This window comes from Lepidothrix coronata, unplaced genomic scaffold (genome assembly GCF_001604755.1).
Source record: "Lepidothrix coronata isolate B3197 unplaced genomic scaffold, Lepidothrix_coronata-1.0 Scaffold148, whole genome shotgun sequence".
Taxonomy (NCBI): domain Eukaryota; kingdom Metazoa; phylum Chordata; class Aves; order Passeriformes; family Pipridae; genus Lepidothrix; species Lepidothrix coronata.
In genome coordinates, this window is record NW_016690328.1 from 2263710 (window position 1) to 2290644 (window position 26935).

The window sequence follows — 26935 nt, forward strand, 5'->3', positions numbered from 1 at the left end:
GGCATCAATTGTACTTTGTTGTGGTGTCTCAAAGGCGTATTCCTCCCCCTCCAGATGTTTGCAGGGTGTTAGATGTAGCCCTCTTACACGATTTTAAGTGATAAGAAGCTCCCAGTTCCATATAGGAGTTTCGGGTTTAGGCGCCATCGATACCTGCAAGCAAACCTCATGCTCAGTTTATAGTCTTATTTTCAAGACTTTTAATAAATTAGCAAAAAATATTGTGCTGATCTTTTATTTTTCTTGTTCACTTTCCTACCCTTAGTCTGCAGTTAATTACAGTCTTAATTGCAATTTGGGGAAACAGGAGATGCTTCAAAACCGCGGGGTCACTGTATTGGACCCTCTTCCTTAGTGTGGCTTTTGGCAGTAGGAGTCATAGGGAGGGGAACAAGGAGCACAGAGGTTTGCTAATCCCAATAATGATACAACCATGTCCCAGGGGACAACTGAACCCTTGCTCTCTCCTGCACTGTTCAGATTTCCAGCAGATCTAAAGCGCTGACACCATTGGTGTTTTCTGCTGTAGGGCTTAGCTGAGCCTGGAACACTTATAACCTTCTTCAGCCTTCAAAGCACTTGGTATAAATGAGGATTGAATATGCAGGAATCAGCACTTGAGATTTAAATGATTCTTGGTGGCTTAGCCAGTTCATCTCCTTCCACAGTTATTTTCATCAGTTACACTAATGGTTTTATCAGAGCCTCGCACGCGTAACTTCTAAATCTCTCTGATTCAAGTAATTTCATACTTTTGTCACTGGTTCATCTCATGACAAATTATCCAACTCTACACTAATGCTGCCTTTCTACTTTGCAGACAAAAAGCATTTCATCCCGTGCTGTCAACAGAAGCTGACTGATGCCTTTTGCAATGCAAAATACCTTCATGTTGCTTCATCCTTAAAAGTTTTGCTTACAAAAAGGGATCTAGAAAGTGGGAATGGTTAAGAAAAGCAAAGAGAGTGGCGAAGGGGTTAAATTTCAGTTTATCCTGGGGTACTGTGACCCTTGCATGTAAAGCACTATGTCAGGAATGCTGTCAGCAGTGCATTTACCTGTGGTTGTAACTAACAGGTGATACATCTAATTTTTGGTGTTCCCCTCTCCCACCATGTCTTTTATAAAAACAGCCTTCAGCAGCTGAAGGGGAATACATGGGAGGAATATGAAATAATTTAAGAGATACTGCAGAAATAACATTCTGAAAAATAAATATCAGTCTTAGGAACATAAGAACATACTCTTTGTCCCAGACCTTCCATGACACCAAAGAACTGAAATTGCCATTTTGCTCCTTTGTAAAGGAATGTTTGCAGCAAGCCTGTTGGCCACCTCTCTCTTAAGGAGTTAAGCTTGCTCTTAGGAGTTTTCCCTTTTTGAATGACATGCCCAGATTCCTCTTCTGTTTTCCCTCAGGTCTGGCTATTGGTGACGTCCCGGACAAGCAGCCCATCGGAATAGTCCTCACGGTGCTCGGTGTGGTGGTGTTGGATTTCTGCGCTGATGCCACCGAAGGGCCGATTCGGGCCTACCTGTTGGATGTGGTGGACAGTGAAGAGCAAGACATGGCCCTTAACATCCATGCCTTTTCAGCTGGTATGGACTTAGCTGAGATGTTTTTGGCAGCAGATCAGTCTTCCTGATGACCAAGTTGTGACTGAATTGATTTTTCCTGAACTGACTTCTTTTTTTTTTTCTCTCTTCCACAGGCCTTGGAGGAGCAATTGGTTATATGTTAGGAGGGCTGGACTGGACACAGACCTTCTTGGGTGGTATTTTTAAATCTCAACAGCAAGTCCTTTTCTTCTTCGCAGCTATTATTTTCTCTGTCTCCGTTGCTCTCCACCTTTTCAGCATTGAGGAGGAGCAATATAACCCTCAGCAGGACAGGATCGATGAGGAAGGAGACACACTGTCCAGTGTCAAATTCAGTGGCAGTCTCCCCCCTCTGAATCGACTGAATGTAATCAGTGAGGAAGAACCATATGGAACTTCCATGTTCCATGATGAGGTTCAGTCAGAGCATGATCTCAATATGGAGTTCCTGGAGGTGAACATTGTGAGAAGCAAGAGTGACTCGGTTCTGCACATGCCTGATGCCACACTGGAGATCGAATCAGAGCTGCTTTTCCTGCACGACATCGAACCCTCCATTTTTCAGGATGCTTCATATCCAAACACTCCCCACAACACAAGCCAGGAGATCATGAAGTCCAAACTCAACCACCTCTCTGCTTTCCTCAGGGACAGTGAGAAGGAGGAGGAGATGTTGCTCGATAATCGCTTAAACGAAGATAAAGTCCCAAACATCAACGGCTCCCTACCAAAAGAGTTCCTCAACGGGCACGCCAGGATAGGCATGAAGCAATCCAGCACTTCCAACTCCATGCGGAGGCGGCGGCACATGTTCTACCGGCAGCCGTCCTACACCTTCTCCTACTACGGCAAGATCGGCTCCCACCGGTACCGGTTCCGCCGCGCCAACGCCATCGTGCTGATCAAGTCGTCGCGCAGCATGAATGACATCTACGACATGCAGAAACGGCAGCGCCAGCGGTGTCGCCACCGCAACCAGAGCGGCACCACCAACTCCAGCGGGGACACCGAGAGCGAGGAGGGCGAGACCGAGACCACCGTCAGGCTCCTGTGGCTGTCCATGCTCAAGATGCCGAAGGAGCTGCTGAGGCTCTGCGTCTGTCACCTCTTGACTTGGTTTTCCATCATCGCCGAGGCCGTGTTCTACACGGATTTCATGGGACAGGTCATCTTCCAGGGCGATCCAAAGGTAAGGGGACAGTTCCCATGGGCAGACCTGCTTTTGGGGTTCCTCGTTTCTGAGATGTGCTGGGTACAAGAAAGCAACATTTGTGTTTGTGTCTGTTGCAGGCCCCTTCCAACTCGACTGAGCTGCACGCCTACAACGCTGGGGTTCAGATGGGCTGCTGGGGGCTGGTGATTTATGCCGCTACTGCTGCTGTTTGTTCGGGTAGGAGACTGCACAATCTCACAGTGGAATGCACCTCAAACATGTATTTATTAGAATATGTGAATTTTAGCATCATAGAATATCCTTACTTGGAAGGGACCGAGGATCATCGAGTCCAACTCTTGTCCCTGAAATAGTTTTTGCTTCAGTTTGCATCCACCTCCTTGTTTGGAGTGAAGGATATCATGGAAAAGCATTTCACATGGTCATAAGGGGAAGGGCTTCTTTAAGAATCAATGTGAAAAAGTTCCTCCAAATGTAGAGGTGGAAAAATGAGCAGATGGTGAAGTGGCATAAAGTACAAAATGAAATCAAAGGATCTTGAGTGGCATTTAGCGAGTCATCAGGAAACTGAAATCATGCTTGGTAGAAGATTGAAGCATATGTTAAGAGGGTTTTTGCAAAGATTGTTTTTAAATCAAAATTATAAATATGTATTTCTGAAAGTCATTCTGCAGATAATTTGGACTTGGACTAGACTCTAAAATTGAGAGTTTTTGCCAAACTTAAATTCTGCCTTTTGCAGCACATGTGCACGCACGTCTGCACAGCTCAGTGGGGACGGGCTCTTCCTGAAGCAGGAATTCATCCTTTTCCCAGTGAGGACCGGGCTGTGCTGCTCAGAGAACCCAAATAGGCACTGAGCATCCATGTCCTAAATAGCACTTCGAGCTGCCATGGCCACATCAACACCCTAAAACTTCAGTGACTAAACTGGGATTTAAGGGGAAATGGCTTCAAACTGAAAGAGAGTAGATTTAGATTAGGTATTAGGAAAAAATCTTTGCTGTGAGGGTGGTGAGGCACTGGAACAGGTTGCCCAGAGAAGCTGTGGATGCCCCATCCCTGGAAGTGTTCAAGGACAGGTTGGATGGCCTCTGAGCTCTAGAGGAAGGTGTCCCTGCCTGTGGCAGAGGGGTTGGAACTAGATGATCTTTAAGGTGCCTTTCAACCCAAACTATTTTATGATTCTATGATTTCTGTTTCATTCTTTATCTCTGCAGCCTTGTTGCAGAAATATTTGGATAACTATGACCTGAGCATAAAAGTGATCTACATCCTGGGCACGCTGGGTTTTTCCCTTGGCACTGCAGTGATGGCCATGTTCCCCAACGTGTACGTCACCATGATAATGATCAGCACGATGGGAATAGTGTCCATGAGCATCTCCTACTGCCCCTATGCGCTTCTGGGACAATACCATGAGATTAAACAGGTATGTGGAATATTTGAATCAAGGCAGAGCATTCTTGTTTCCCTGAAGAACACAGTGGCAAAATGGATTTACTAAATCCCATTGTTGGAGATACCTGCTTTGCTGGGATGCGTGCCAAAGCTCTAATGGATAGTTAATAGCAGGAGCTGGTACTGAAATCAGATGGTCCTGGCATCGAGTTGGCTCAGGGGGTCATGACTGCACATACCCTGTGCTGAGGTATAAAAGGATTTGGGTGCATATGGTAGACAAAGAGAGATTAAATTATTATTGGAGTATTTACTATGTACATAGTTGTTACTACTGTCTTGGATGTGGTGCTTTAGCGTTACTCAGTCTTGGATATTGAGGTGAGTGGGGAAATGCAGCTGTAATTTTGGGGAGACAAAAGGCAAACTGATTCTGCTGGAAACAAGGACAGGTTTACTTCTTTTTTACCACTATTCTGTTTGGATTGCAAATTACAGGAAGATCATTTATTACAACACGTCTCTGCTTTGGGATCGGGAGGGGGATTCCTTTTTATAATCATAAAAATAATTCCCACCAAATGTTTCATGTAAATCTTTTTCTAAAAAAACCTAATCTTGGAGCTCACTTGTGCCACAAGTGACCCAGCAAATACCTGCCTCATGCTGCGAGGTGAGGAGGCTGTTGATGAGTAGATGAGGAGACTGTTTCTCTGGAGTTGTGATGCCACAAGGATGAGGTGAAGTCACCCACAGGGCTGAGAAGTTCAAGGAAGGTTCTGGCATTTGAGTGTTTGCTTTCAGCCACTGTTTTACCTCCCCTAACACATTTTTTGTCTTTTCACAGTACATTCACCACAGCCCTGGGAACTCAAAGCGAGGGTTCGGCATAGACTGCGCCATCCTGTCATGCCAAGTTTATATCTCCCAGATCCTCGTGGCCTCCGCGCTCGGCGGCGTGGTGGACGCGGTCGGCACCGTCAGAGTCATCCCCATGGTGGCTTCCGTGGGGTCCTTCCTGGGGTTTTTGACAGCCACCTTCTTGGTGATTTACCCCGAAGTGAACGAAGAGCCAAAGGAAGAGCAGAAAGGACTGGGTCCTCCGGAGGCAGCCGAGGGCGGCAGCGCGGGCGTGGAGAAGCCGACGGTGCTGAAGCTGACGCGCAAAGGAGCCACGGCGGCCGAGCCCGAGGGCGAGTCAGCCGTGTGAGCCCCTCGCTGCTCACCCACATTCCAAGGAGTGCAGGTGCAGGATCAAGAACTTTTGTTGGTTTGTTTTTTTGGGTTTGGTTGTTTGTTTGGTTTTTTTTTCAGGAAAAAAAAACAAATTAGGACCTTCACTACTCGTAACTAAAATCTGCAGAAGAAAAGGCAGTTTCGTGCAAAAGTGTAAATGAAGTTCTGTAGTCCTTCCTCTAGGTTTGAGCGGGTCGCTCGGATGCTGATTGCTTTCTCTACAACTTAGAGACGTCATTTCTGAACACTTTTTTTATTAAGAACACATTTAGATTTCAAGTAAGTTTTATTAATCTGCATGAGACTCACAGTGTATACAATTAGCAGTTAGAAAAAAATTTAAGTTTTCGGCTGTTTTTAAACTAACGAAAAATGGAAGCGATCTCCACCTCTAGTCTCTTGCCATTTTTGTCTGAACATTTCAGATTTCACTAGTGTAATACCCGAATCAAACGCTCAGACAACAATCATTTTTTTTTTCAGGAGCATGGTATTACTGGTCTGACAGCTACTTTAATTTTAGACTTCATGTTTTTGTTAGTGCAATTACTACAGAATCCTTTGATTTGCAATTATTTTCAAGAAAAGCAAAAGCAATTACTGCGGTTTCTGAGAAACTGCCGTGAATTCTTCTTTAGTCATAACTGTTCACAGCCACTCCCAAATCTGCTGCTCTTTGGGGGAGGGTGACACTGTGTGCTGGATTTCAGCTCTGGACGGAAGGAGCAGCAGCTGGGAGAGGTGACCAGCACTCACAGGTTTTTTTATCACAAGTGCTGCATTTTATGAATGTCGTTGGAATACGCTGTGACAATTTTTAGCTGGGAATTTTATGTGCTGTGGTGAACTCGGGGGGGTTTTCTTGGCATTTAAACCTGATCATCTCTGGATGAAGCTGCCACGGAGAAAGGGCATCTCCGGGATCAGCTTCATGGGAGGGGGCGTGCGGATTCTCTTCCATAGGGAAAGGAAGTCATGGATTAATTGCACTTTTTATGATCCTTTAACTTCCTGGCTGGGAGCGCTGCAGCCGAGGTGAAGGCACGGGGTCAGTACAACAAGGTGAGCCCAAGGCCTACCTCTGTCACTTTATGGCATAGTCTGGGTTTGTAAAAATCTCTGTCAGAAACAGTTTTTTAGGCCTTAAAATTCCAGTGTTGCTGTTCCAGTCCCTGTGTTAGAGGAATTGTAGGCTGGAGCTCTCCTGAGCTGCCATTCCAGTGTCATCAACACATCCTCCTGCCCCCTTCCGTGGTTCAGGACACAGCTGCAGTGCAAAGACATTCTTCTGGGAAGAGCTTGCAAGAGTTGTGCTAGTCTGATTCAAAATAGGTTTGGATCACTATCCAGCAGCCACTTAAAGCAACTTTCAAAACCAAACTTAGTTTGTCCTTTGTCAGAAGAGTTTGTGATGCTCTGGACTCGTTTTGGGGTGGGCCCCCTGGCTGCCCTCAATCCATGTGCTGGACAGACACAGAGCGGTGTGACATTCCTGCTGCCTCAAACTCCTCCTGCTCCAAGACTTTCAAATGCCTGTGTCAATCATGCTGCAATCCAGGCAAAGAAGCTCTATTTCAAAATGAGAAGCTGTTTTTAATACATTACTTGAATTGTCCATGTGTTTGAGAAATGGATGTTAGGGTGTATTTGAGGGCTGGCGTCCCTGTCAAATTCCTGGTGGCATCCATGGATTTCTCAGCTGAAGGCTTCCAGTCAGCACCAATGGCCTCTGCTGTCAAGGGTGACATCACGAAGTTCTGAAGTACATGTGATCACACAGGATGTAGGGGCTGCTTTTTTAACAAGTATCTTGAGAAACTCTTTTTTTTTTCCCTTTGGGGTGAATATTTTTTTATTCAGAACACGTACTGTGAACTGTGTTCAGCCAGGGGAGCGATACTACTGAAGGGTGTGAGACCTTACTGAAGAAATCAGTCGTGAGAAATCCTTGAACTGAACTTCTGCCGTGAATTTTATCATCTCAGTTACATTTAATATATTCTGGTGATGTTCACTGTTGCAGAGACGAGTGTTGTGTTACAGCCTAGAACTGGCATTCGTGTAAGTTACACACTTTAAAGTGGCTTTAATGTCTTAGTTTTGAAGCTCCCTGAAGATTCTGCTTTCTGTTAAATGACCTCTGTCAAGTACTCCTCATTTTAATCTCTCCTGCTGGAAAGGGTCTTCAGCAGTTTAAAAACCTGCATCTTCTGACCAGTGCCAGCCTTACCCTTTTCCCATGAGTTCCATTGATCCTCCCGGATCAAATCCTGGTTACTCCACATTGCACCTTCTAAGCCGAGCTCTCTTTTGCTGCACCATCCCACTGACCAAGGACCTGCAGAGAGGGAGGAGAGGTCAAAGCTCCCTCTGACTTCACACCCACCAGAGGGACCATGACACCATTTTGGGGGTGAGCTCACCCACATTTATTGAGCTTTCTCAGCCAGGGAAGGGCGAGGAGGGAGGAAGGACCTTTCAAATGATGTTTCCAACCCAGAGGTTTCAAGCAAAGGCGGGGCAGGGCCAGTTTTGTCCTGGGCAGTGCTTGGGACAGCCTCATTTCTAAGACCTGGATGTCAAAATCCGTCTCTGGAGTTGTTTGTGGGGCTCATAAGGCAGGAGTACGCGGCTGCCATAGCAGGAAGCTGATTTCACTCCCCAGTAACAGTGAAGGAAATAATTATTCATTGTAAACACACTGAAATATTTGTAGTGTTGCCAGAAGAATTAACTTGGGCAGCCCCAGCCAAAGCATCTCCTGCTGTCCCTAGGCCAGCCTGGGAAACCCCCACGCCACCTTTACGGGCTGAGGGCTTTTCCTTGGATTTGAGTTTTCTTTCTCACCCCAGCACTTCTCAGGTTAGAGTGGGCAACAATTTATTTCTTCATCTGTCCCTCACCTTATCTTTTAATACAGAAATGATTATTTTTTTTTGCCACAATTTAAAGTAAAGTAATACAATTTTAAGTGTTTATTGCAGAAGTTGTGGGGAGAGAGATTTGAAGTGGCTTTTTCGTTGTTGTTCCTTGTGACAACAAGCACCACTGTTTGTTTTTGGATATCACTGTCTACTCAAAGTCATCCCCTTGGACCTTCACTGCAGTAGGACTGAAGTTTGGTGGTTTAATTCTCTGTTGCTTGATGCTATAAACAATTTGAACCTGTTCTGCTGCAGTGACACCTCAGACACGAGGCATTGTTTGTGCTCAGAGTCTCCAGGGCTGAAGATGTTTGATGTGAGAGCAGAGAAGCTTTAACTTCCACCCCTTGGAAAGGCAGAGTGTGGGTTTGGCCCTGTTGGGTCATTCCAAGAGTCCAGTCAGATCTGTGCTGTTCGTGGATGGCAATTTCAGACTCCAGAAGCAATAATTTCTTAGGAATGTTTCTCTTCCTGCTGGTTTGATGACTTTATAGAGATTTATTGCCTAAATAGCCTTTTAATAACAGGAATCTGGTGTTTTGCTGGCGCTGGCTGTGAGCAGTTATGGGAAGACTGGGGTTGATCATCACCAGGAGGGAGGAAGCCAGTAAAGCCAACAGAGGTCCTTCTCCCCTTTCTCTTGGAGCCTCTTTCCAGGCTCTGAAATATTGGGCTGGAAAGGAGGCGGCTGCAAATTCACCCTCCTGGTTTTCCTGCCAATGGATGGTGGCACACAGACCCTGGGATGGAGCAGGATGTGTGGGGTTTGCCACAGAGGCAAGGACTGAGTCTTTCTTATCTCCCTCCCATCTAATCTGAATCCCCCAGCACTTGGAATGACAGTGGCAACAATGGTGCTTCTTGCCAGGTACCTCATTAAAACCTGGTTCCATCCTTAGGAACAAGTTCCCTGGGTGAGCTTGGATTCCTCCAGCATCCACCACAAAAGGCAGGATTTTCCTGGCTGGCAGGTCTCACAGCCTTGCAGGCTGAGTCACATTTAGGGGTAAAGGTGGGAAAGCTGCACCCACATCTGGGCAGGAGGGAAGTGCAGGGAGGGCAGGTGCCTTCCTGGAGTCCCTGAATCATAGTCCAGTCACTGAGATCTGGGGTTTTAGAGGGGTGTGTGTGTGTCTGGTCCTGTGTGTCTGTACATTTGCAGACACACTGCTCAGTCAAAATACCTTTGGGGGTTGTGTGCTCACTGTCACCACTCCACAATGTCTTCAACTGAGTTCTTCCAGGTTTCCCCTCATCCCAGTCCGATGCTCAGCTATAAATATGTATCCTATTTAAATGAACAAGTAAACTCCTGCATGATATTCCAAGCACATGTAGCAGCTTCGGCATCTGAAGTATCTGTTGTGAGAGAGAAGTTGGTTTTCTTTGCAGCTGTTTTGTCCTCGTTTCCTTTGAATAGGCCAAATAAATGTAACGGACACCAAATGTTGCACAGAAATGTTGTTGATGACTGTGTGGAAGAAATACCAAATTTTATTTTTCTTTGCAGAAACTTTATGGTTCCAGAGAGTCCTTTAGCTGTTTTCCTTCCTTAAACGACAAAGCTGAACGTTTGTAAAGCGCGTCAAAAAAGAAAAAAAAAGGTCATTTGGAAAAAAAGGGGAGCTACCCAAAGTTTTCTGTCTTGTCATGTTGCATCCAAAGGAGCTGCAGAAGGTCAAATACCAACTGGGGTTTGATTCTGAGGCTCAGCAGTTCAGAAATTGCCTTAGAAAACAACAAAAAGGCTCAATTCCTTCTCCTAACACAGCGCTCACGCCCACCGATCTGCTCACTAAGATGTTCCAGGCTTTCCTGGAAATCACCTCCTGGAAAACTTGATTTGGTTTGGTTCTTCATCCCGAGCAGCACTGTGGCTTCACCTGAAACCCAATGTCACCCTCCCTGCCCCAGGGAGGGCGAGGGGTGCCCAGGAGGGGCAAATACGACCCCCCCTAAAAGGAAGAATCTGCTATAATTAAAGGGCTTTTGATGCCCTTGTGACCTGCAAAAATTTTAGGGAAAACCCAGGACACAGTTCAATTTGACATGCTCTGGCACATTCATTCTTAAACTTGGAAGCTGGGAGTGAAGCTCTGGGCGCGTTTACCCAAACTCTGGATCTTCTCAGTCCTTGGCAAGAGCCGAATTGTAATAAATAACCCCAAAATCCAGACCTTTCTCTCAACAAATTGGCAGTTCCCCACATGAATTTGGTTTTCCTGATGTAACATGAACACTAAGCCCTTTCGGTAGCCAAATGACCAGCTTATTTTAAATGCCTCATATTACTAGAAAGCTGCATATAGGCATCTCATAGCGGGGAAAAATAAAATTTAAAAAAAAATTAAAAAAAAAAAAAGAGAATATTTAGTTCCTTTGTGAACTGGCCATATGACAACTACTTTTTTATCAACTTATTAAGTTGGGGCACTATAATAGCTCTTGCTGAGTTTAGCAATGTTTATAAGCATGTGTTAAACACATAATGTTGTTTTATGAGGAAAAAGGGATAAAGAAAAGTGATGTCACAGATGAATGTTTGAGTGCGTAGACGGCATAATGTATGTATGATTTTTATTTCTACACTGTTGAGCTTATTTTCTGTTTTAAGGTTAAAACAAAAAAAAAAAAAAAGATTTGTTGCATGAGAACTGTTTTATTGTGTTCTGCACTTTCTGTTCTTTTTTGTATAATCTTGATTTTTTTTTTTCATTTACGCATAGAAAAGGAAAACAAATCAATTTAGAGATATTCTACTCCACGAGACATTGTGTTCCGATCCGTTGTTCCGAAGTTCGATCTTAATAAACATTTCAGTAAGAGTTGGTGGCTCGTGTCCCTGTGGTGTTTGTAGGGAAGGGGAGGAGGAGGACACCCGGTCCCTGAGCTGTCCAAAACAACACTCACCTGCACCCCAAAGCTTCACTGATATTTCCAAAAACGCTCCTGCCAAACAAACATTGCCCGGCAAAAAAAATCAAGTGTCACAGTTCACAAATGCTTGGTGAATTGGGGTGCCTCGGCACAGGACGGCCTGGGAGTGTTTCGGAGGAAAGAAGCATCACCTGCAAGTCCATGATTCCATAGCCCTAAGCAGCTTCCAAAGAATTCAGTTCCCATCCAAACTGATCAACCTCTTGGGCCATTGGGAGTGACAAGAAGGGAAAGCCAGAGGGACTCCTGGATGAGATCACAAGCTGACAGGGTTAAACTTGCAGTGAAGAGCTCAGTTGTCCTGTTTGATTTGTACTTTCTGTGACAGATTTGATCTGTGACTTCTCCTGAAGGGAATTCCTCAGAGTCAGTATCGGCAACTCCAAGAATTCAGTGCCAAGTCAATGCCCACTCAGAGTTTAGTTTATTTTTGACTTAACACGGCTCAGCCACGATCTTGTCACTGGACTGAGGTTAAGGAAGAACTGAAAACATGAAGTAAATCCGACTTTCAGCCAATTTATTAACTTGCTTTTTCACCAGCACCGAGGGAAGAGCACGGGAAGGAGCCTTTCCAGATTCCTACAGGACACCCAGCCCAGGCTGGTTTTGGGTGGATAGTGTTGCCGTGGGAGTTAGGTGCTGAAAAAATCTCCCGGAGCAGTTAATTAGGGGTGAGATAAGAAAGGGTTTATTATGCCAAGGCAAAGATGTTACAAGACGCCCCCGCCACCCGGCCCGAAAAGGTAAAATTTAAAAAAACAACCAACCAAACCCAAATGTGCCCACCCTGTGGCCTTTACTCTGGTCCGCCCCGGGTCCACCCCCTGAGAATGGGTCTGGGGGCTTTTTGGGACCCTCTGTTCATCCCATCTTCGTCTTCATCAGAGCACAAAGGGTACATAGTCACCCAGTCTTTGACCGTGTTCTGTGGTTTAGGCCCTGATATGCTGTTCTGCCAACAATCTAGGCCTTGCCTTGACAAAAGACTAAACATTTCTGCTGTATTCGGGGGTAGGGGTGATATAGGGAGCATAGAATGGGGTAAGAGGGTTAAGGAATGTGTAAACAAGGGTGCTAGAGGGAAAGGGATGCTGCTTTTAGAGTCCACTTCCACTACTTATAAAACTTACAAGTATTAGAAAAATAAAAACCATTAGGGGCTTAAGACATCAATAGAGCTGATTTACTTTGTAGTACCTACTACAGGGCTACTATGAAGTGAGCAAGTGACAAGGGCAAGAGCCTCCCCTGCTGGCCCCACTTCTCCCAGCAAACCCTGGGCTCCTCCTCATCTTGGGGAAACTCCACCTGGAGAGCCCAAAGCCCCCGCTTGGCTCAGGGGATGTGACCCATCCCTGGCCCTCGGAGAGGGACACCGATCCCTGTCCGGAGCACCCGGTCCCTCCTGGGGCTGGGAGCGGCTGCTGGGTCTGGGCTGGCCGGGGAGGGGGCGAGGACAGAGGGGCTGGGTCACTCCCTGAGCTCTTCGTTACAAAACAGCTCACAGGGCCTTGGAGCGGCTGGGAACGGCCCGGGACGGAGCTGCTCCAGCGCGGCCCCCACTTCCCAGTCTGGACCGAGGGGAGAGGCAACAGGACAGTGGCCTAAATCCTGGGGGCAAGGGTGGCATGTGCTTCTCCAGCTTCCAGCCCTGAGCAGGCAGCGTTTCCCTCCTTTCCAGGGGGCTGCACCAAGTGGGATTTGTGCAGCACCATCCCCGTCCTGACACCTGGGTGGGAGAAGAAAACTCCCCATGGAGAGGGGAGCCAGATCCCCGGGAATGCTGCAGGTGACAGTGGAACATTAAATGGATGCAGACGGGTAAGAAGTCCTCGGCAGGGGGCGAGAATGGGCTTTTGCTCCGAAAGGATTACAGGGACAGGCAGGATTCAACCGGCACCGAAGGAAAAAGGGGCCTGATCCCACGAACAGATCCCCAGCAGCCCGGGACCGCAGGCTGGGAAGCAGAGGAAGGGGCTGTGTCCTCCCTCCCTGCATGGCCCTGGCGGGGAGAACACAGCCAGCACACGACAGCCTGAACTTCCAAGCAGCTCCATCGCCACAGCCGGATTATTTCTGGAAGCAAACACTGCCATCCCTTGGTTTGAGCGTAGAATTACAGAATAGTTCAAGGCGCAAGGGACCCATCAAGTCCCAACTCCCTTACAGCACTACCAAAAACTGAACCACGTGACGAAGAGCGTCGTGGGCTCCCTTCAGGTTCCCCCAGTTCAGGAGACCAGGAAAAAAAATCAACAGCAAAAAGGAGCTGAACAAACGTTAGCCTTGAGGCTTCCAAGAAATGGGCAGTGGCACAAGGCTGATCAACCCATGAACCATCTGAGAAGGCGAAACCAGGTTTAAAAATTCTATCAGGAATAAAAACCAAGGAAGGCAGCGACAGGCAGGCGGCAGGTTGATGGTCCTGGTTCATTTCTGCAGCCAGGGAAAGTTCATTAACAGCCCCCGTGTGTCTGTGCAGAGAAATCTCTGAACTCAGTAAATAATTCCTGTCACCCCCAACAGCCAGAGAGCACCAGGGGAGGAAAGAAGGAACCTGGAAGTCACAGATGTGGGGCTCAAAGGGGACATGTTACAGCAGAAGCTGTTTCAGAAAGGAGAATATGCAGAGAAGAAAACCAGGCAATTATTCTTCACAGCACCCACAGGATGCAAGTCAGTGCTAAAATCATCATTCTTGTGTATGGAGTTACACAGGAAAAAGAACAAAGAGAGGCCAGAGTATCAATATAGTGTTTAATATTCTTACATTGATAAAAAAACCCTAAAAAAGTAGAATTTCACGTTACCATCATATGATAAAAACTTTTATCAGCAGAAATATTACATGGGAGTACATTTCCAGTCATTTACCCTTCTATTAGCCCTACAGTGCTTTATTTGTATTAACAAAAGTAGCAGCCCATTTTTGTCCTTCTATTTACAGTATTTTAAACACTATTTTCCACTGTACTCAGCACTGATACAGGTAAAACTACTCTGCACGTATTTATTGTTTTACTTGTATTTGTCATCAGTGGAAAAACCACTGTGCATCAGGCAGGGATCAGGGAACGCTGCTCTGGAGACTCCCCCAGGATGCAGCCCAGTGGTGCTCACTCCAGGGGTGGAGGAGGAGTTTGAGGACCCTGCAGAATTCAAAAATGAAGCAGGTTCTACCCAAAATAACAGCAGGTCCTCCAGTTGCAGAAAGAGGGACTGAAGGGAGGAGGGGCAGGGGTTGGTTTGCATAGGGAGTGAGAGGTGCTTCCAAAAGCAAATATATACAGGAATTAAATAAATTAGTGCTCCAGATAAAAATATTCAGTTTCACAAACTTTTAGAAACACCAAGTGCTGTGCATTGCTTTTAAAGGAAAAACAAGTTTAAGAAGTAAAACAGTCATTGAAAATATCCCAGTATCTTGTTTCAGCTGCAGGAGCTTTCAGTGCTGTGGGGGAGAGCCTGTCAGTGTCTGCATTTTAAACAAAACAGCCCCATAAATCCCACCAAGGGTAGGGATGCTCTGCCCAGCCACAGCTCCGAGCTCAGCACTGACAGCAATTCTATGAGTACAACAAGTGCACTTGGGTTTTGCATTTCAGTGCCCATTTCCAGCTATTCCAGGCTGTGAAGCCAGCATCAAATCCCATTTTTAGGCAACCCTGCACTGCCCAGAGAGAGCTCCCATGGAATTGCTGAGCTGGCTCCAGCATTCCCAACACGACCTGCACCAGGCAGTCTGGCCTGGAACCCTGACCCTCCACACCACCTCGTGTCCAGTCTGAAGCCAGTGACCCCCCCCTGCTCACACTTCCATTCCTTTATCAAACGTGCAGGAGCAGAACCAGGTGTGAGGGGAGATTTGGTTCGATTTCCATTTTCCACAACAATGTAGGGACTGAAATAACTCAATAAATACAACACAGTAACACTGACAGGTGGTTGAAAGAGACGCCAAATGCTGGAGTAAACACAGCCCGAGGTCTTCGCCTTTTCCCAGCACAGGCAGACACACTTGGAACAGCTTGTCTATCCAGCCTTCCAAATGGCAATCTTGCCTTCCTCCTTCCCAGAGCCGCTGAGGACGTACCTGTCCTCGGCCGAGCACAGCGCCCTCACCGCGGCCGCGTGGCCGACCAGCTCCTTCTCCACGCTCCTCCTCTCGGCACTGACCACGTAGATCTTCCCTTTGCTCTTGCCTTGCAGCTTCCCACTGCTGCCAACCCACAGCTGGGGGAACAGAACAAACCCACAGTCACTTCCACTGCTTTGCACTGCAGTCCAGGACACGGGTGAGGAGATTTATGTGGGGTTGGTACAGTGAGGGTTTTACCTACTCCTCTGCACTAAAACTGCCCAGAGACAGGAACAGCTGTCATGTGAGCAGAGGTCATGGAATGCCAGAATGGTTTGGCTTGGAAGGGTCCCTAAAGGTCATGGAATTCCAACCCCCTTGCCATGGGCAGGGACACCTTCCTCTAGACCAGGTTGCTCCAAGCCCCATCCAGCCCAGCCTTGGACACTTCCAGGGATGGGGCAGCCACAGCTTCTCTGGGCAACCTGTGCCAGGCCTCACCACCCTCACAGGGAAGATGGAAAAGTCAAGACTCCTTAGGCTGGAGAGCATCTAAGGAGGGATCTCATCAAGGTTTACAAAATCACAGAAGGGCAGATAAGCAGAATATAGAACCACTGCTCAACACGTCCCAGAATGAGGGAAGTCAGGGACGTGTGGGAACCAGTAAGAGTTCAGTTTCACTGAGAAGAAATTACTTCTCTGTACAGGGCTGGCAGCGAAATTCAGGAACCTGCTACTCCACGAAACTGGGGCACCAGCAAGTTGAAAATTAAATCAGAGCCACAGAGATTGGGTCCAAAAGCAGACAGTGAAAGAGCGAGGCTGAGGTGCATACTTCAGTAGTAGCCTTAAAGATGAAAAATGGCTTGCTTTTAATTAAAACACTTTAATTAAAGCCTGTGACTGACAGACCTACCAGTGTTGTTGTCAGCCTTTACCAGGCTGCAAGTTCACAGTCAGTGACTGCACTGCTGTGGAGGAGTGAGACTGGCAGGGCACAGAGGGGTGTGAGTGTGGCACAGGGTCTAGTTGGAGGCCTGTCACCAGTGCTGTCCCCAAGGGTCAATACTGGGCCCAGTACTGCTTAACTTGTTCATCAATTACTTGGATGAAGGGGGAGATGCCTCCTCAGCCAGTTTGCTGATGACACAAAGCTGGGAGGAGTGGCTGAAACTCCAAAGGGCTGTGCAGCCCTTCAACACCTCGACAGGCGGGAGGGATGGGCAGAGAAGAACTGTCTGAAATTCAACAAAGGCAAATGCAGGGTCTTGCACCTGGGGGAGAATAACCCCATGTACCAGGACAAGCTGGGGGCCCACCTGCTGGAAAGCAGCTCTGTGAGAAAGGACCCGGGGGTCCTGGTGGACAACAAGGTGTCCCCGAGCCAGCAGTGTGCTCTTGTGGCCAAGGCCAATGGTATCTGGGGTGCACTGGGAAGAGCATCACCAGCAGGTCGAGGGAGATGATCCCGCCCCTCCACTCAGCCCTGGCGAGGCCACACCTGAAGTACTGTGTCCAATTCTGGGCTCCTCAGTACAGGAGATACATGGAGCTCCTGGAGCAGGGCCAGTGGAGGGCAACTAAATACGATTAAAGGACTGGAGCATCTCTTATGAGGAAAGGCTGAGGGAGCTGGGGCTGTTCAGCCTCAAGAAGAGACACTGAGAGGGGATCTCACCCATGTCTGTCAGGGTCTGCAGGGAGGGGGCAGAGGATGGACCAGGCTCTGCTCAGGGGTGCCCAGCAATGGGACAAGAGGGAATGGGCAGGAACTGATGCCCACTAAGTTTCACTTGAATATGAGGAAGAACTTCTTTCCTGTGCAGTGACTGAGCACTGGAACAAGTTGCCCAGAGAGGGTGTGGAGTATCCCTCACTAGGGATATTCCAGAACCATCTGGACACAATCCTGTGCCATGTGCTCTGGGATGACCCTGCCTGAGCAGGGGGCTTGGATCAGATGACCCATTATGGTCCCTCCCAACCCTTCTGTGATTCCGTGGAATATGGGTACTCCACCTACTCCACCAACTCCCCCTTTGGACAAACAGGGTTGCCAAACTGTTGGCAGGTGGAAAGATGGCACAGTGAACACAGGTTCGGGAGATGGAGCATACAGGGATATTTTCCAGTCCTTACTTTTGTATCAATGAGCTGGACTACAATGTTAGTTAAAGTGAAGCTGAATGAGGAGTAAGTGCAAGGGAAAAGGAACAAAGTTCTTCAGTAGAACAAAAAAGAGAGCTTAATGGCTTGGGGGTTTCAAACAATCCTCTCATTCCCTTAAAGCAAAGGTTAAAGATATCAATTTCTGCTTTGGGGAACAGTATCTTAAAAGGATTTTCCATTTTAGTTCACAAATCTAACCAAGGGCTGAATACAGAGAAAGCTTCCCTATTTCATTAGGCATGTCATGAAAAAAGTCATTTTTGAGAAAGGAAGGAGGGTAAATCTAAGAAAAAGATTCTGAAGGTTGCTTTCCCAGTAGATAAATAAATACATTAGCTATTTATTTGAATATTAACCCTGCACCTGCCCATGTGGTAGCACAACTACAATCATTTGCACAGCTACTGGTACCATACAAAGAGCAGGTACACAGAGGCCCACAGTGACATGGACACCAGATGCCAAGGTAGGAAGCTGTTGGCTCCTTTGGTCTCTCTTGAATTAGGAATGTGGTAACTAACCAAGGAAAAGGTCATGTACAAAAACAGGCCAATTAATTGGCATTTATTGTTTGTCTGTTAACCTTTTTTCAAGGCTTAGTCTGAGGAGCCCTGAGATGAAATATCAAAGGATGTAAACTTTCAGCTTCTACAGTTCCCTGAAATGTCAATGACTAATAAATGCCACCATGCATTTAATTACTGATGAGGCTTCTGGCTTGACATACATTTTGGGGTACATCTGTAACAGCCAGTTGTGTTGGACAAGGCATTAATTCCTCTGATTTCAAAGAGTAATGAACACTCCAAACCTGTACATACACACACCCCCAGTGTGGAAGCAGTTACAGCCCACGAGAGCTGCAAACAAACAAAACTCCAGTCAAGAAATCCACAACAGGTAAAAAAAAGCCCAAATGTCTCTCACCTGATTTTTAACTCTTATCATACAAGTGATCTCAGAGCAATCTTGAAGATGGATCTTCTCAGGGGTACTTGAAAGGTCTTTGGTGTTCCAAATGTACAGGTCACTGCTCCCTGAGTAAAATGCCCACATTTCATCTCTCTAAAGCACAGAAAGATATGTTTGACATGAGCACTGCTGACAGGAAATATGTGGCAGTAACTAGGGCTTGTAAAGCTACATGCCCATGATTCCTGTAAGGGTAATACCTCAGGAAAGAGCTGGAAGCCAAGAAAACAGGCACACACATCCTCCAGGTGACGCTCGATTTTCATCTGCAGCTGAAACTCATGAGTTGACATCACAAGAATGCAACTCCTGGTACCTTCAACATTAAAGATAAAGAGTTAGTAACAGAGGTGCCTGTTTCTTTCATTTCCACAAAACATGGAGATAATAGGTAAAATAAAATGGATGCACCTAACAACTGTCTTATTTCTTTATCTGAAGATGATTTTTTTTTTTTAATTATTTGAGGAATGGACTTACAGCACCACAGTTGGTCATTCTGCAGCTTGATAGAGGTGAGATTTTGGCAGGGCAGCTGAAAGACACGGTTCACTTTCAGAGTGCTGACGTTCCAAGCAATCACTGTTCCATCTAAACTGCTGGAGTAAGCTTCACTGTTGGCATGGATTAAAAAACAATAATAGTACAGTGTGCATTCATGTTTAGAAAAGAGTGCAGACATAGAAGAGACATACTTGCAAAATAAACAATTTTACAGTAAGACAAATTAATGTTCCCTTTTAATTCTTCTTAAGATTATCCTTCACAAACTCTGAGTCACTGGAAACACTGCAGGCTAACTCAGAGCTCGTGTTACATTGTGCATGAGGAGCTGATTACAACAAAACATTCCCTGCAATTCTTCTGAACGTTGTTGCCTGATGGGATTTTTTTCTCTTAAGACAAAAACATGTCAAAACTGGTTTTCTTTGCTACTGCATCTCAGAAAACAAATTATAGCCTCCCTTTTCTTTTTACCTTTATCATTTGTTGCCTTAGGATGACAAAACCTGTTTCAGGAGGTTCCAAGAACACCTAAACAAATCCTTCCTGAAACCCAGTTACACCTGCTGCACCATGTGTTGGCTGACCACTGTGCCTGACCCTGGAGTTGCTGTTCCCATGGGAAGACAGCAGGGTAAGGCCTCCAGCCAACACTCTTCCCCAGTGCTGCCAAAATATCAAAATCACTTTGCCTGAACAGAACAGTAAATGTATTATTTCTCTTACAAACAGGTAAGAAAAATCCAGAAGCCTGCTGTAAACATCTGGTCGATGATGGGCTCAAAGCAAAAGTGAAGTGGCCTTCAAACTGCATCTGTATTGATTCATCACTGGATGCTGCCAATTCCTGGATGCTCTCATCCTCATCCAAAAGAGCATTCCTTTATCCCCTTTGTTCCAAATTAAACAGTGCTCCTTATTTAAAAAGGAAATTCCTAGTTGACCATGGACAATATGGGAGATACAAAAATGGGCTAAATGAAGGCTTATGTCAGCAGAATAAGCCTCCCTGTTTGAAACGATAAATTCTTTCCATATCTAGGAAAATCAAATTAGATGTACCTGGGTGTTCCATTCTTGCTCTCCACAATGATGTCTGTAACATCAGAACGATGATCATTCAGTTGTTTATTACAGGACATACTGTGGGTGTTGATTATATAAATAATGGAGTCCTGAGAACCAATCCACACTTGGCTCTGTTCCACCATGACCATACAAGTCTGGGGAGAAAAGGCAGGGTTAAACAGTCTGGAAGAAAAAAAATCATTCTTTAATATAACATGGCAAAAGGCTGTGTTCAGATGCTACAGTTTTCTGGTGATCACAGCAAGAGATCAAGACCTGGCTCTCCAGTGTTCTGTCCTTTGCTCTGCTCTATAAATAATGTGAGAGGTCAGATCTCTTTGCCAAATCTATCCTTCAGAAAACAGGATTAATAATTTCTCTTGGGAACTGACTCAAAGGTGTGTTTCCTGGCCCAAACCAAGTTACAAAGGGCATTAGGGGAACCACAGCTTCTGAGTTGGACTGGAAGTCAAGCTACCTGCCTGATATAACCCTATTTCCTACTTTAGTTAGTAGTGTCTAAGAAAATACTGTCTCCTCTACTGTCTCTGGAATGTCCTTCCCTCAATCACAAGCTCTTCATTTATCTCCCTCCAGAGTCCCATCAGTTGCAATTTTTTTTTTTCTTTAGGACAGGTCAGTATCCAACTCTTCTGGAATTCCATCCTTCCTCTTCACCATCATCTTTACCTCTCCCTTTTTGACTCTCCTTCAAACTCATCCACAGGGATGTATTTCATCTTTCACACAAGTGATATATCCAATCCCTTTTCCTGTGTGCTCTCTCTGCTGTTTTTCACTCAGGCTGCACTCCTGGTTCAGTTCTCCCTTTCATCAAGAGTTACTCTTTCAGCTGGTCTTTCACAAGCAACTCTTTCACCAGCTGGCTGAGTCACCTTCTTTTACCTCTCTATCTCTTTCAGTAACATCTACTTGTTTTCCTTACACCTTTCCCTAATTTGCAGTTCTTCTGCACATTTTTGTCTATTCTTAGGATCCTCTTCTCATTTTCTCTTCACATTGATTCTTTTATTCTTTCTCTTGAGCTGTTTCAAACCTGCCCTCCTGGCCCAAGAACCCATCGGGCCCTCCCAGATCCAGTCCATCACTTCTCACCAGTTGATTTGTTTTACTACGAATCCACTTCCTCTCTTTTCTCCTTTCCTCAAAAATCTCCATCTTTCCAAGTTAAATGAAGCCCAGACAACTCAACAACTTTTAAGGAACAAAGTGATTCAGGACCACAGCAACAAACCCACCCAGCCAAAGCAGGAACTGTGGTACCTGTGCCAGCCTTACCAGTTTAGAGCGGCCCATTCTGAAGCAGTGCTGCTGGATAGACCAGGTGGAGGCATCAAAGACCACCACCCTCCCCTCATTTAAAGCACACCAGAGTTTTGGGTGAGCGTTACCAAGTCTTTCTGAAGGGTCAAGGTGCCCTAGAATGGAAGGAGAGAAGATGAGAGAAGTAGAAGAAAACAAAGCATTTCTGGAGACCTGCAGGAAAACCATTATGAGGCAGAAGCACATCTGTGTTCTGGGACTTGCATCACCAGTTATTGACTGACACAGCTGGCACAGTGAATTTGTGCGAGTTCTCACCTGTTTTTTGAGTTCAGCCAATGATTTAATCTTACACTCCAAAGTTATTCAGAGCACGGATAATCCCTTTCTTTGATGACTAAGTGCTGAGCTAACTGGGATTGCAGGAAGGCTATTTTAAGTCCTGTGAAACTCAACTAATAAATCAACTCTGTGTCTGCTCCATTAGAGCTTCTCTTGGAAGCCTCATACTATGAAGAGAGAAAAATCACCACTGAATCCAACACTCCCCACTCTATTCCTTGCACTGTGGTTCAACCAAACATGTGGTTCAAACCCCCATATGAGCCCACTGAAAAATAAAAACATAACAGTGAACACTGATCAAGGGTGGAGCATCATCCACCCACCCTGCTCAATTAAGGGAGGCAGAAGTCTTAATGAGCACATTAACACAGAATTGAAGTCTATGATATGGCACTTATGACACAGAAAGACAAATTAAGGCTGTGAAAACTATGCCTTGGAGTGCCTTAATATGCAATATTGCTGTTCTTTTTTAATGACTTTTCTGGTTTAGTATTCAACACACAACCAAAGCACATCAGAATGGGAACCATCAGGCAGGCACAATCCCAGGTGTTGTGAGATAATGTGCTTTTTGGGCTAATTAGAGCTGGGCCAACCTAAGGAGAGCAATACATCACCTTACCTGGAGTATAAAGCAACACATCTATTGCCTGTGGAAATGTCTCTCCAGCTGAGGGGTTGATCTTGTGCTTTAATGTCTCTGAAGTTGTTTTGGGGACCATCATAGGCACTAAAACAGATTTTCAGAAGGTCATGAAACGCACACTTATGCCTGAAATAGATCTGTGGTTCTTATTTTGCACTATTTGTTCCCATTTCTCACTTTTCTCTCCCTCTAGCCTTAGCTGACTAGTGGAGCCCAAACACTATTTGTATGAATTCTGGTAGCAGAGGGATCCACCACCCAGGGAGACTAAAAAAGCAAGACAAAAACACAGCAGCCAACATGGAGACAGAAGGTTCCAATGCACAGAAGCAAAAAAACCAAACCAAAACAACCCCCCCACACACCTTAATAAACCCTAAACTTTCTATTAACACTATTTAATAAACTACATAATGTGAAAGTGCAATTAGGCACAAAATACAAAAAATACTTTTTGTATTTCTACCCATAACCAGTTTGAAAAACAGAATATAAACAGAAAGAGCAGAGACAGATGATGACACACCAGCAAGGCTTTGGAGCATTTCTGTGTGACTGACCTTCATTTTTCATCCTGTCAAAGTAAGACAGTTTAGAGGCTGCATAGATGCTTTTGGAGGACTGCAGGGCACCAACCACAGCATCCATCAGGAGAACATTTGTCAGTGCTTGCTGAATATACTGAGGATCCTAAAGACAAAAGCCTTACTGTAGTTTATCTGTTGCTCATTATTCTTACAAGTCATCATGCCCAGCAGTCAGAATGTCTGTCATGCCCAGCACAAACACCAGCCAGCGCATGGATTATTTAGAACAGAGACAGAAAGCACATACTTCAAACTTAATTGGTTACAAATTCCCATATTTATACCTTGTGATCATCTGCCATTTTCTTTCCAGCCCACATTTCTTTCACTATCAGGTACCAGAGATCACACTCAGTTTTAAGGTTGGCTTCAAAGACTGCTTTTTTAGATAATGTTTTAATCCTCAGAGTAGGTATTCTCAACAGAAGGAAAGCTACGGTCGTGCTCTTAACGTCCTGGAAAGGTATGGAAAAGAGAAAACAAGTGGGATGTACCATGCAATCCCAGCACTCAGCCTACAGGGCAACTTTCTCTAATTATAGGTGATTATTTCAACTGTCCATACACACCATTAAGCAGAGATGGTTTTATGAAAATAAAAGCTCTAAACAGCATCACACAGATTTTGTTCCACAGTGGATACAAGCTGATACCTCAGTCACACTTAATGCTTTTGTTATTAAACTTCTCTACTGCATATCTAATGTACTGCACTTTGCACACTTCTCTGCATCCAGAGGTTATGACATCTTAATTTTGGTCATGGAATTTTTGGTCCAAAACCCCAGAATTTTATGTAATCACTCACTCATTACTGACTTCAGCAATGTTTCCTACTCTCCTTACTGAAACTTTACACTGAGAGCCAGATCATCTTGCAGAAAGGAACACTGCCAATATCCATAGTCATGCCAGAGAGCAGGAAGTTGATGCTCACCTCTATATCCCTGAAGGCAGCAATCTGGACATAGCCAGGACACCCCCCTTCAGTCAGCAGGAACAGGCGCTTTTGGGTCAGAGCTATTTTCCCCACCCCACAGTTGGTTTTCACTGAGCAGGATAACTTGTAGACACACTCATTTTTATCCAGGTGCTCTATCACTGCTGGTGGCAGATTCACCTCTTGAGCTTCCGCTTCAGTTTCTTTCCAGTAGTTGTAGAAATCTCTGAATGTTTCAGGATCAATTTGCTTCTGCTGTCCTAAAAAAAATTTGAAAACCCTTTTACCATGAGAAACTATTATACAGATTTGAACAGAAGGGTGGCTTCAAAAAAGACAGTAACTTTCAAATTGTGCCTCTTTATTGCACATGCAACTAGAGACGTTCTAGACATAGAACCTATTCTCCATAATTATCCTAATTAAATAAAAGGGTCCATAAATTCTGTAAACTGATAATGTGAGTCCTTCAAGGGTGCTTGCAGTTGCTGATGGTGTGGAGACCCAGGAGGGGTCTCTCTGTTTGGCACATGACCCTGAGCAAGGGCAGTCAAACCACCCTCTGATCCAGCAGCTGCTCAGCGAACAGTCCCCACAAGAGGACACTCACAGACTAGTCAGGCACAAGGGTCTCAGTTTTCCTGGGGCACTGGCAGACTAATCAAACACCAAGGGTTTGACTAAATATCCCCTTTTCACATGGCAGTGCTAAACAGTAATTAAAAAAGGAAAACACCAATCTTACACTCACCCACTGTCAGGGCATCAAATAACCGGTGGATAGTGTCTATATCCCTGACGATCCCAGATTCCTGGATCCTCTTCACAAAGTCATCCAGCTGCATGTGTGTTTTTGGCAACTCGAAATTTTTCACGTGGTCATCTATTTTCAGAACTTCCCTTTGTTTTTCCATCACTCGGCTTATCAGCCTCTTGAGCTCGGGTTTGCGGTCTGCCTGCAAGCACTCCGAGGGAGGCATGGTCTCCACTATTTTTCTTACAAGATCAGTGGGGAAAATTCTTAAGTCTGTTTTTTCTAGGTTCTGAAAGTCAGAAAGTGCATTTAGTAGTTTCCCTTGCATCAAGCTAATAAGTCCCCGGAGGTAGAAGTACCTTGCCAGCAACGCGGAGTTCTCGGGGGGTGAGGTGTTGATGGCTTTGCTGAGGTGGTTGAAGAAGTCTGTGTAGTAGGAGTGAACACACTGGAACATCAGAGGGAAGTGGATTTCTGGGATTTTGAAGGTGCTGATGGATTTGGAGGGCATTTTCACAGCTAGAAACAAACACCAGAAGAGTACTTTGATTAGGGTAAGGAGTAAAAGTGGGAGTACCTTCATAACAAGTAACACGGAAAACAAGGAACACCCCACCACAGCAACAAGCAATTGCAAGGAAAAAGGTAAGATTACAGTTGTGCCAGGGACACAAATACAGTTCTGTGTCCATTGTCCCTATTATTAGAATATTCCCTAATCTGAAAATATCAATTCTGGGAAAGAAAAGAAAAAGGAAAAAAGATTCAAAAAACCCCATTCGGTTTCTTCTAAACAGCGAAAGGTTGTGTTTAAATTAAAGGTAGTGGAGAACGGGACATAAGGTGGATGAGGACAGGGCATGGTTACTGACTCAGGAATCCTTCCTCCAATATCAATCCCATTGGGACCAATGACTCTTTTGTGGTCTAGCAAAACTTACAGCAGGCTCCAGACTGATTTCACAAGCATGGACAGGCCCCAGGTCAACGTGACCCAGCTCACCATTTCCTCCCAGCATCTGACACCATTTCTGTGAATTTTTTTCACTGATGTCACTCAAAGAGACACCAGAAAAAACCACTGTATTTGTTCAACACATTCTTCCCTTACCAACAACACCTGTTCCTGTTCTTCTAAGTGAGGAGTTTCTGGTGGGGCCCTCTGGCAGTTTGATGTCCTGCAGGTTGGGCAAACTCATCACCATGCGCCGGCTGATCTTCTGCTCCGGAGTGAGGCGTTTGGAAGCCATTTTCTCCATCGTCAGCCTTCTGGGGGTGTGAAACACCAAATCAAACCTGAGAAAAGTGAAAACAGTACAGAACTGGTTTTAGAACTCGGTACACACACACACACTAAATTAGTGCTTGGTTTTATTTTTTTGTGTAATAGTATTAAATCTACCATGTCAACAGCCAGTGGTTCATGTCACTCTCTTACAATAATCTTAATTAAATAAGTTGTCAGTTAGACAACTATTATTTATAGATGACCTCATCTCATACCAATAGTCAAAAGGACTTCTGTCAGTGATCCCAACAGAAGACTGAAAAACAGAATAAGGAATGAGAAAACTTTACCTGTCCTCTTCAGACTGGATGCTCAGCTCGAGTCGAGCAAAGTCGTCCATCTTCCTGTTCAGACGAGCTTTCAGGAAAGAGTGAAACATGTAGGTCTCTAAAACCTGTGAGACACAAAGGGGTTAACTGTGGATCCTTCATAAATTACTTTTTTATTAGCATGTTTTGCTCATTTTTATTACCTTTACATATGCAAAGCAGAACTTCCAATTTAGCAACCACAAACACAAAAGGACTAGAAAGCTTCAACAGAAAACTACCTCAGTTTCCATTCACCTTCCAGGCTTTGGTGGTATTTGCTCAGTGGCAAACAGTAATCTCAGACTGCCCTCCAATACATGAAACCAAACACAAAGGAGAAGTACTGAGCAAAACACAGCTACGAGATTAATATCTTTTCTGCCTAAACAAAGTGCTGATAATACTGTCTATAGTGTGAAAAAATAAGTTTGGGGCACTCTAAATTAACATTATGCCATCATACTGAAAAGACAAGTGAGTCATCTTTTCCCCTGGTAACCCCAAAAACTTTTTCCCTGCTCAGGTAATTATTGTGGTGTCATCCAGAAATAATTTCTAAAAGGTCAAATTGCTACTTTTAGGACACAGAACACCATAAAAAAAATGCCAAGTATGACTTAAAAAGGGGGGAAAGCCACCATCTTCCACCTCTGCACATTAAAACAAGGTAAAAGCTGGGATTTGTGGCAATACAACATGTGTATTTTAT

At 45.2% G+C, this 26935-nt stretch overlaps 2 protein-coding genes across 9 annotated transcripts in view; one reads left to right on the forward strand and one right to left on the reverse strand.

Annotated features, from left to right (window-relative positions):
- SLC45A4 (solute carrier family 45 member 4) overlaps positions 1-11166 on the forward strand; it is an 87270-nt gene extending 76104 nt beyond the window's left edge. For 7 of the 8 annotated variants that reach the window (XM_017828451.1, XM_017828454.1, XM_017828449.1 and 4 more), the window contains 5 exons: positions 1420-1599; positions 1713-2788; positions 2890-2989; positions 3994-4205; positions 5022-11159. In XM_017828451.1, the coding sequence (XP_017683940.1) occupies positions 1420-1599; positions 1713-2788; positions 2890-2989; positions 3994-4205; positions 5022-5384 (1931 nt within the window). In that variant the 3' untranslated portion in view covers positions 5385-11159. Of the gene's footprint in view, positions 1-1419; positions 1600-1712; positions 2789-2889; positions 2990-3993; positions 4206-5021 lie in introns of all 8 variants that reach the window. The other variant, XM_017828447.1, reaches the window with a different exon arrangement.
- A 2917-nt stretch (positions 11167-14083) lies between these two features.
- DENND3 (DENN domain containing 3) overlaps positions 14084-26935 on the reverse strand; it is a 31906-nt gene continuing 19054 nt past the window's right edge. Inside the window, exons 11-23 of the mRNA XM_017828478.1 lie at positions 26206-26309; positions 25739-25923; positions 24625-25146; positions 23871-24133; positions 23218-23388; positions 22907-23036; positions 22323-22430; positions 21368-21507; positions 20063-20223; positions 18977-19110; positions 18697-18812; positions 18452-18589; positions 14084-15507 (exon numbers count right to left, since the gene is read on the reverse strand). Coding sequence (XP_017683967.1) covers positions 15307-15507; positions 18452-18589; positions 18697-18812; positions 18977-19110; positions 20063-20223; positions 21368-21507; positions 22323-22430; positions 22907-23036; positions 23218-23388; positions 23871-24133; positions 24625-25146; positions 25739-25923; positions 26206-26309 — 2373 coding nt within the window. The 3' untranslated portion in view covers positions 14084-15306. The remainder of the gene's footprint in view (positions 15508-18451; positions 18590-18696; positions 18813-18976; positions 19111-20062; positions 20224-21367; positions 21508-22322; positions 22431-22906; positions 23037-23217; positions 23389-23870; positions 24134-24624; positions 25147-25738; positions 25924-26205; positions 26310-26935) is intronic.